The sequence below is a fragment of the Austrofundulus limnaeus genome, unplaced genomic scaffold (genome assembly GCF_001266775.1).
Source record: "Austrofundulus limnaeus strain Quisiro unplaced genomic scaffold, Austrofundulus_limnaeus-1.0 Scaffold67, whole genome shotgun sequence".
Classification (NCBI taxonomy): domain Eukaryota; kingdom Metazoa; phylum Chordata; class Actinopteri; order Cyprinodontiformes; family Rivulidae; genus Austrofundulus; species Austrofundulus limnaeus.
The window spans coordinates 1,406,628-1,416,227 of NW_013952469.1; the positions used below are offsets into that span (position 1 = coordinate 1,406,628).

Here is a 9,600-nt window from a genome sequence, read left to right on the forward strand (position 1 = left end):
TAATAACAACTTTATTTGTAAAGCGGTTTCAAACAAAGCGCTAGACAGGAGATAAAATCACAGATGACAAGAGGTGAAGTCACAAAGTAAAAATTAGAATCACAAAAAACAAAATGAAAACACAGAAGACGAGACAAAATCACAGGAGAGGGCAAAGCAATAAAAAAACAACAACAAAGGATAAAAATAAAACACGTAAGATAGTTTGAACAGGTGCGTCTTTAACTTAGCTTTAAAAACCTCAACAGAACAAGCCTGCCTGATGTCCTGATTATCCGTTCAATATGGTATTTTTTGGTATTTTTGGTCAATATGGTATTTACGGTATTTTTCTTTTAAAACAGAAATCATACACTTATGGTATTTATGGTATTTTTCTTTTTAAAACAGAAATTATACACTATTTCTCTTGTTAAAACTGTGATTTTTCTAGTTAATACAGTATTTCCCAGGTTAATACATCATTTCTGTAGTTGGTATTGTAATTCTCAGGTAAATACTGTATATGTCTGGGTAAATAGTTTTATCTATGGTATTTCTWGACTTAATACAGCTTATCTCTGGTTAATATAGTATTTCGATAGTGGCATTTCTTTGATTAATACAGAATTTTTCTGGTTGGTACAATATTTCTCTAGTGAATATAGCATTTCTCAGGTAAATACATCTCTTGTGAAATTGTTATAGCTCTAGTTTATACAGTATTTTTTGGTTAATACGGCAACCAACAAAGAGCCCTTCTTACTTTGCCAAGTTAAGAGCATGCAGCCTAGAGGAGCCACCCCCCCCCCCCCCCGCACAAACTGTTGAGAACAAGATGAATGCTTGCAGCACTGAATGCAGGGTAAACTGTTTGCTCTTTGTCATTCAAAGTGACACTTTTAACCATTTGCGCTCCATTTTCCTCACAGTCTAAAAGCCCTCCTCTTTGCTCACCCTTCTCTTCATTCACCCCTGAGACATGGTTTGGGGGGTGTGTGGGGGGTGGCCTGCAAAAGCGAAGATTAAGACTAAAACAAGATCAACTCTGCCCTTTCAGCCTCTAATGGGATTCTGCCTCGTTATGTTTCCACCAAAATGTGTGAAAGCTGATAATTATGCAAAACAAACCCACTTTTTTTTGGAGATGTAAATGCCAGGGATGAACAAGTGAGAGCAGGTTGAGCTTCGGCACGTCAATCACGGCTTTGAATGTGTTCCCACCGCCACAAATGCATCCTTCATGCTGTCAGCAAGTGTCAGGAGTTTTATATTTCYCCTTCAGCGACATGTCAAACCAAGGAGTTCCTCAACAAACCCTTGATTTTAAAGAAGACATGGGCTTCGTATATCTGCAGGAGACCAGAGTAACGGCAGGTTTATCATAAACACAAAAAGGAAAAATAAGGACACTAAACACAACTTTAAAGGGTCAACATGTGAAGACCTACAAGTTTTCCTTCTTTTGACTTCTTTAATGGGATCTCCGACTAGTTGGACAACTATAAAAACTAGATTGTAAAAATATTGTAGGCTGTTTTTGTTTTTATAAATTAAAGTAATATATTATCACATGAACATCGTCATGTTATTTATGCCACAAAGCATTCTGGGTAAATAAAGACTTTTAATAGGTGCTCCGTTGTGACCACTATCCAGCTTTAACGTTAATTTTGGACGTTCAGCTCCATAAAAAGGCGGCACGGTGGCTCAGTTGGTAGAGCTGATGCCTCTCAGCAAGAAGGTCACCGGTTCAAATCCCGGTCCGGGGACCTTTCTGGGTAGAGTTTGCATATTCTCTCCGTGCATGCGTGGGTTCTCTCCGGGTACTCCGGCTTCCTCCCACAGACCAAAAACATGACTGTTAGGTTAATTGATAACTCTAAATTGTCCCTAGGTGTGAGTGAGAGAGTGAATGGTTGTTTGTCTCGTTTGTCTCTATGTGTGTCCCTGCGATGGACTTGCGACCTGTCCAGGGTGTACCCRGCCCCTCGCACAGTGACTGCTGGATATGGGCACCAGTGACCCTGAAAAGGAAGAAGCGTGTACAGAAAATGGATGGATGGAGCTCTATAGAATGAAATRGAAGTGTGTTTATAGAGAGAATGCAGGAATGACTCAGCCTGACTCTGAAAATGATGACAACAGAGCTGCTTCATGGACGGCTCACCTCAGTTTGGCTTTTTAAGCTTTTGCATTAGCGCCTGAGCTAATGATAATAAATGACATAAAATTAATAATACATGTATCTTTATTGTCACACTTTATAGTTTTTTAGCTGTGACTGTTTTTTATGTTTCAAATGGCACCTATTATCATCATCACCGCCAAAATGCATTGAGTCAGTAACAAAACGGCAACATTAAAAATGTCATAAACGTACAATTTTTTACGTAATTACATGTTTTCATGGGTCACATTTAGTAGAGAAATAATATGTTAAGGCCAACATGTGACAGTATTTGGAGATCCCTTTAAACAATACAGACAAAAAAAACTTGAAAAAGGGAAACATAACCCCTTTACATCATGTAAATGAGTTAAAGGGAGGGAGTGTGATTTGCCTGTGAGTTCATAAACAAAGCAACTCACCACAAGGCAAAACATTATATTTTTTCTAAAAAGTAACTTTTAGAATATTTAATAAAATAGTGGGATTTAAAATGTTGCAAAAAACCCTCACACACACAAACATAAAAAAACCTTTAAGACTTAAAATCTTTTTATTTTCAAACGTTAATATATTCATCTTTCTAATCCATCATAAACTATTTCATCCCAACACTCCCAAATCTCAGGACACTTTAATCACTTTCCTTTTAAAATAAATATTTTTTCCATTYTAAAATAATAAAAATCTCCAAATAAATATATAGTTTTAAGTTTACACTAGGAAGTGTTGGAATTAGAAAATACATTTTTCAAATTATGGACTGTACATTTTACAAARCAAATGGCTACGCTTTTTTTCTTGGTGCATTTAAAAAAACCCAGATTGAGGCACATTCCAGTGAACGTTTGAATAAAAGCTGACATAATAGAAACATGCATGTTAACAGGCAGAAAACCTTTCACAGTTGATTTTTTTTTACATGTATACAGTATATATATATACAAAAATAAAACATCTGGAAAACTTATTTTTTCTAATATATAAATTATACTTATTACAGTTAGTAACAGGAGTCTGCTTTCAGAATATTAATCGCATCTTAAACGACTATTATTAACATATTAGGGCACTTGAGTGAAGACTTATTWTTTTAAGAGCAAATACGTTGTCATACTTTACAAGCGTGGAGTGCTTGTTTTGGTTTATTATTCAAGTGAAACTTCTGTTTACTGGTGACAGTTTTGAAAATCTTCTGTGAAAGTTGACTTTTCTGACAGATCTGGTAGACGCTGAGGCTCTAATCACACAACCATACACTTTTCAGTTCAGACTTTGTTTTCATCGTTCTGTGTTTCCAGAACGGTTCACGTTGGCTTGCCGTCTTTTTGGTGAGGTGCGGTTGAGTTTTTGCACCGGCAGCCGGGCCTCGTGGCACGGTCGTAGCAGCACTGGCACAATGCCACACACCCTTTGGCCGGGAGGTAGCACAGCAGACAGGGAAGGAACAAGGAGAGGAGCGATATGGTTGTCCAGCGGACACAGCAGTGCGACTGTGAGCATGAGAAGGGCTGGTCGGCGCACATGTCCTCGTCGTCGCTGGAGCAGTGGTAGAAGAGGCCCTTGACGCAGCAGGCGCATGTCCAGTACTCCACGGCGCTCTGTGCGGAGCAAACGCACCGCCGGCCACACAGCCAGCAGGACGGAAGCGTTCGTGGGCGGCCGCATTCCGAGCACCTGCACCGTTCGCATTCCGAGCACTTGTCGGCATGCTTGTCTCTGTTGACGATGGGCATGCTTCCAGGCGTGACCTCCACCTCCCTGATCTCATCGCTCAGAGGTTTCAGCTCCTCGGAGTTCAGCTCCGAGCGTTTCGGCTGGGTTCTGACGATCTGGTCGCCATTTGCCTGGGTGCCAAGGAGCCTCAGGCCTGAATTGATGCTACCCTTGCTGGTCCGGATGCTGCTCTGGGAGCCCTCCACGCTGGAGGACTGCAGCATGTCTTCTCTTGAGGACAAGGAGTTGCTGGTGTTTTCGTGCTGAGACAAAGAATGCAGGTTGTGGAGGTTTTGGCGCCTTTCTTCCAGAGTCTCTTGCTGCCCACTGGTCCTAACCAAATTAGGCTTCTGTTGAGCACCTGTAGGCCCATCTGTATAGTCATTACTGCTGCCGGTTAACTTGATCTGATCCAGAGACAGTAGCGGTGGAGTCTGTGACCGTCGCCCGCTGTTCAAGCCAGAGTCTACCGAGCCATTGGTGGTTTGTTGCGTGAGTTGTTGTGGTCTCCCATCGTCATGCAGTATACTTGACAACCCAGTCATCGACCCCCCGTGCTGCCCCCCTCCGCCATCTCTGTCGTTCTGACTTCTGGGATCCATCTTCGGACTGAATCGCCTCTCTGGCTGTCGGGGGACACATCTGAAGTCCTGTCAGGAGAGAGACAAACAGTTTATAACCCTGTGAGAGACGAGCCCATGCAAATGATGCCATGCAAATCGTTAACAGACATCAAGCATCACTATGAAAATCACCCCCCAACACACACACAGGTCAGTGTTTGAGGAAGAGATGGACCAGTTCGATTGCACGGTTGTTGCAACGACCGGAGCCAGATTCAGACTCTTGACACTGGAGGGGAGTATCCGGAGTCGAAGCCACAGAAGCTCTTTGTGAACCATCGAAAACAGGAAAATCAGTTTGCTCAAGGCTGTTGTGAGTTCCATAGCCAGGCTTTATGTTTGAGAAGCTGTCCCATCTGAATGCAGATGCTCTCCTGGAGACTTTCTGTTTCCTTACTAATGGAAAAAAAGTCATTTATAAAAGATAAACAGTCATGATGTTGAACACAAGTGTTAAATATCCTCTCCAGTCCCCTTGTAACTTTATCTTCCTGCTGTTATAGTGGCATAAAACGGCAAAAAACAACTTTTTTCATCACTTGTTGCATTTTCAGTTCTGTTTATTTTATATTACAGGGGTTTTATTTCTCAAAACTAAGCAAAAAAACAAGTCAAAGGACTACATTTGCAGCTAAACGGGGTCAATATTTCCTCTTTCTAAAGAAAGAAAAGCTGGTGATCAAAGGTCAGGTTTTGCACATGGGTTTATTGAGTGTAAAAAACTCCACTAAATAAAGATATGGGTCAAAGAGGAGGAGGCTGTGTACAGAGTATTGTGTAAATTACTAAAATATCAAACAGTTCTGACCCATCTATCAAACCAGGGGCTAGGATAGTGTTTTTTTTTCTTGTTTGACTATTTGTTTAATTAAACCAAACATGGAGCAGAGCAAGCAACAGAAAAACATTTAATTACAGCCCTTTTCATGCATAAGGCAGTCATATTGGATTTTAAGGTAAGGGCTGGTGATGTCATCAACGTTCAGAGTGAAAACACTAGCTGCTTTCCATCGCAAATGTGAGCCAAACTTTGTCGATATTCTGTTAATGTTGAAAAACAGTTTCGCAATTGTGGTGTTTCCATTAAGCAAGAAATGCTATTAAAGTCACGCACGAATACGTTTGTTCTCGCGAAAAGACATTACAAACATGGTGGCAATGGATGTAAATATATTTGCTACCATGGCACTAGCGCTCATCATCAGAGGAGATGTCGGAGTCTTATTGAGGCTTTCGAGCGATAAGCCTCTTAAACTTGGGAGTGGATACGTATGCGGCGTTTTTGGAAAATTGTAGTTGGTGAGTTTAATACTTTCTTTTACAACTTCGGTGATTTTACTACTACTTCTACTTCCTGTTGTCTTCTTAGTCGTCGTCTTTTTCGCAAGTAGAAACAGGCGGTTGTTGATCACGTGACTCCCGTGATGCAAACAAAGTGTTTCCATTGCAGTTTTGTGAAACACACCAATTTCGATATGGCCAAAAAAACCACGTCATCCTAGCGCCAAAACATTTTGTCAAAAAAAGAAAGTTTTATCAAAATGGACGTGTTTCCATTGAGCAAACTTATTTTCAAAATTCTAATTTGCACATTTTCATGGCCAATGGAAACACAGCTACTGACTTTATGGGGAGGGCGAGAATTCTACTTTATTTTTTAGACTTCCAAAGCCCTACGAAACCTGCCCTTTATCTGGTTTAGATGATGCCTATATTAAAGATTAAAGTCAAAATTATTTGGGGACTCAAAAATTGTAAGAAAATAGCCAAATTTTCATGTTGTCTCACTTTTGAGTGTATGTGACCAGCGAGCTCATTTTTAATGTAAATACTCAGTTTTCTGCCCATTTTAAAAATTATTTTTCAGTGTGGTTTTAGGGCTGTTTTTGTCAGAAAAATAACTTTAATGCAGTTGTCAAAAGACYTGTAGTGATCTGAAGACGTCGGAAATCCATGCGACAAAATTTAGATGGGATTCAAGACCTTTAGAACAGAAGCTGTTGCACAAATTTTTGGTTCTTGTTTTAAAACTCAAGTGAGAAGACTGCAACTAGAGAGAAAATTGAGAATCACCATCAATGTCTCCAGACATTTTTTAGCTCCCGTTCACCAACTAGMAAGCAAGTAAGTAAGTAAGTAAGTAAAATTTTATTTATATAGKACCTTTCACAGAAATAAATTCACAAGGTGCTGTACAAACAGTTAAGAATACCCATTCAAGAAGACACACATGACAAACATGGGGGAYCAGGTGCACAGGTCATGCAGCAACAGAGACAGAGACAGTTGTGCTACCTTTAAAAAAGAAAAAACTAAAAACCACACAAGGGAAGATGAGAAAAAAAATTAAAGTAAAGTAAAAGTAGTCACAGAATTGAAATTATACTTCACCAGGCAACAAACCTAAAGAGATATTTCAGAGTTTTTGAAGTGATGTTTTGATGAAAGGTATGAAAAACAATCTTACTTGTTGTGGGCCTTGGTTCAGAGAAATGGTTAAAAATCTGACAGGACTGATAAGCTAGGASTGAGCTCCAACGTAGGTAATTATTACACGGCTAATTTATATGGAAGTCTATGGTTARTTGTGAGGGCAAATATCCACAGCAGTAGCTCGTTGTAGCATTTTTGATGAAGGCCTGGAAAACTTGTTGCWGTAATTTTGTAGTATTTCTACCAGATTAACCACGTAATGCTAAAGTTACAAAAGTTTAAAAGGTTATGAAAGACAATGTTAAAAGGTTATGAAAGACAATGTGCAGTATCTGCTTGACCCCCTGTGGATGTGCTTGGACAAGTCATTTAAGTGTCCTGCAGGACCTATGTCCAAAGAAGTCCTAAAACAAGTACAATGTGATACAGTTAGCTGCTGCCGCTAATATTTCTGCATGCAAACAACTGTAAAAATTTATGTAAATAACCGTGAGTTTTGGTTTTGCTCAGTGTGGTCAGAATTAAGCTTTACTTTTCCAAGCTGAGGTTGTTTAGCTACTAACAGGTAAACCACATTACAAAAATTGTCTGGCCCAGCTCTGGTCAACACAAGGCTAAAACACTCATTTGGCAACATTCGGCCTAGATTCAGCAAGGAATGGGGGCCCTTTGGTTACACAGAGGTGATCCTTGCATGGGCCKGCACCACATAAACCACACCATAACTGGGCCGGTTGTGACACYGACAGTTTTGGGCCACATAAACCAAACTACAACCGGGCCAGTTGTGGRACTGGCACATTTTGACCACATAAKCAAAAGTACAACTGGGCCAGTTGTGGCGCTCGAAAATTTGAGCCACATAAACCAAGCGACAAGCGGGCCAGTTGTGGCACTGGCAYATTTGGGCCACATAAATCAAACCACAACTGGGCCAGTTGATAAACCACTTGCCATGCGAGCAGTCAGCCAGCAGTGCTAGCTTGACACCAGATCTGGCCGAAACATGTCTGCTATATGACAATGTATTTATTAATTATAACTTTTTCAAAGGGCCTTATTTTAAGTATTTGAAGAATCATTTCAATGCATACTGAAGCCAAACTATGGAGCTGTCCACATGGGAACACTGTCATTAAGAATCTGTAACAGTTAATCATTTCAGCCTTGCACTCATGTAGTAACTCTTTTTATTCAAAGATTTTCAGATCAAAAAAGTCTAAAAACATCACTGTAAAGGGCCAAAACTGTCATTACCACACTCCCCAACCTACAACCTAAAACTTTACAATTCTTCTGGTTTTGTTTAGTTTTTGCATCCAGGTTGTAAGATTTGTGCTGCAGCTCCATGCCTTGTTTCCTGTTTTTAGTGTATTTTCGTACAGCGCCACATACAGGCCTAATGGTAGGTGCAGCTAACTAGAAACAAAGCTTCACTAACTTGTAAACGTCTAACTAAAAATATAGCTTGGCTAACACTAAATTCCTAAACATGTAAAAACTAAAAAAAAAATAGCAGAAGCTAATGCTAAACAAGTAAAAACTAGTGGAAGCTAACTGCTAAGACAATTGTCACTCTGTCTGTCAAGTCTTTGTGTACTTCAAGCTGAAGACTGACACAAACCTGTTAAGTTTGTTAGCTATAAGTAGACTTCAAGTTGGTTAAAACTAATTTAATTTAAACTTAATTAAATTTAAGATGACGTTCACTTAGTCTGTGACACACGTCTTTGTCTTCCTTTTGACCTTAAGATGGTAGGCATACTGTGTCAACATCAAATAACCATCTGTCAATCTGTTCTGCCGCTAGAATAAAGACTAGAAATAAGTTCTCCACTTCTTCCTCTCTCCTTCCCTCTGGCTTTGCAGCAGGTGCTGTTGTCATGCGTCCTGACTTCCTTCCTGGCCAAATAGATCACACTTAACACACCACACACGGCAGGAACATCTCCTAAAATTATCTTTAAAGCCATCCCWARAATCGGAGCWTCTTTAAGATTGRCAGAAGGGCAAAATCGGGCTTAAAACTGCCACAATTATCTTCCTAGTTGGCTGTTAGCTAATGGTTTTCAAAGTTAGTGAAAARGCTAATCCGAAAAAAAAGTTTGTTTTGCTATTAGCTATTAGTTGTTAGCTAAGTAGCAGAACCATGTCCACCACTCAGCACATGGATTGTTTTTGGTGTTTGTGCGAATGAAGAATGTCTATAAACAGGGTATTTAGAAACTAGAAATGGTTTTCTACGTGGACAAGGTCTTGAAATTTTTACATCCAAGGTGTTAAATTTGTACTACARGGTAGAACCATTTCTAATAAAATGTTTGATTTTTCTTTTTTTTTCTTTTTGTATAAGTACTTCAACGAGACTAATATATAGAGGTGTCCCGATTCCGATACCAGTATCGGTATCGGATCCGATACCAGCATCAAGTACTCGTACTCGTACTCGTAAAAGCCGGCCGATACTCTTAACCGATACCGCTTTTGTCCCCTCCTGTGCTGCGCTGCAGCACAAAGGATAAACAACAATCCATACCAGGCGAGGGCGCTAACGCACTGACAAGTTATTTCCGACTGCACCCCAGAATAACAGAAGAACGATGAGAAGAAGAAGAAGAAATAACATATCGACAGTTTGGAGATATTTAAGAGCAGCACAGAGGAAACAAACCAGCAGAC

General features: G+C 39.9%; 1 protein-coding gene across 1 annotated transcript in view; it reads right to left on the minus strand.

Annotated features, from left to right (window-relative positions):
• Positions 1 to 2,683: 2,683 nt before the first annotated feature.
• The window catches only part of spry2 (sprouty RTK signaling antagonist 2), a 9,729-nt gene continuing 2,812 nt past the window's right edge, over positions 2,684 to 9,600 (minus strand). Inside the window, exon 2 of the mRNA XM_014010293.1 lies at positions 2,684 to 4,515. Within this exon, the coding sequence (XP_013865747.1) occupies positions 3,457 to 4,467 (1,011 nt within the window). The 5' untranslated portion in view covers positions 4,468 to 4,515 and the 3' untranslated portion in view covers positions 2,684 to 3,456. The remainder of the gene's footprint in view (positions 4,516 to 9,600) is intronic.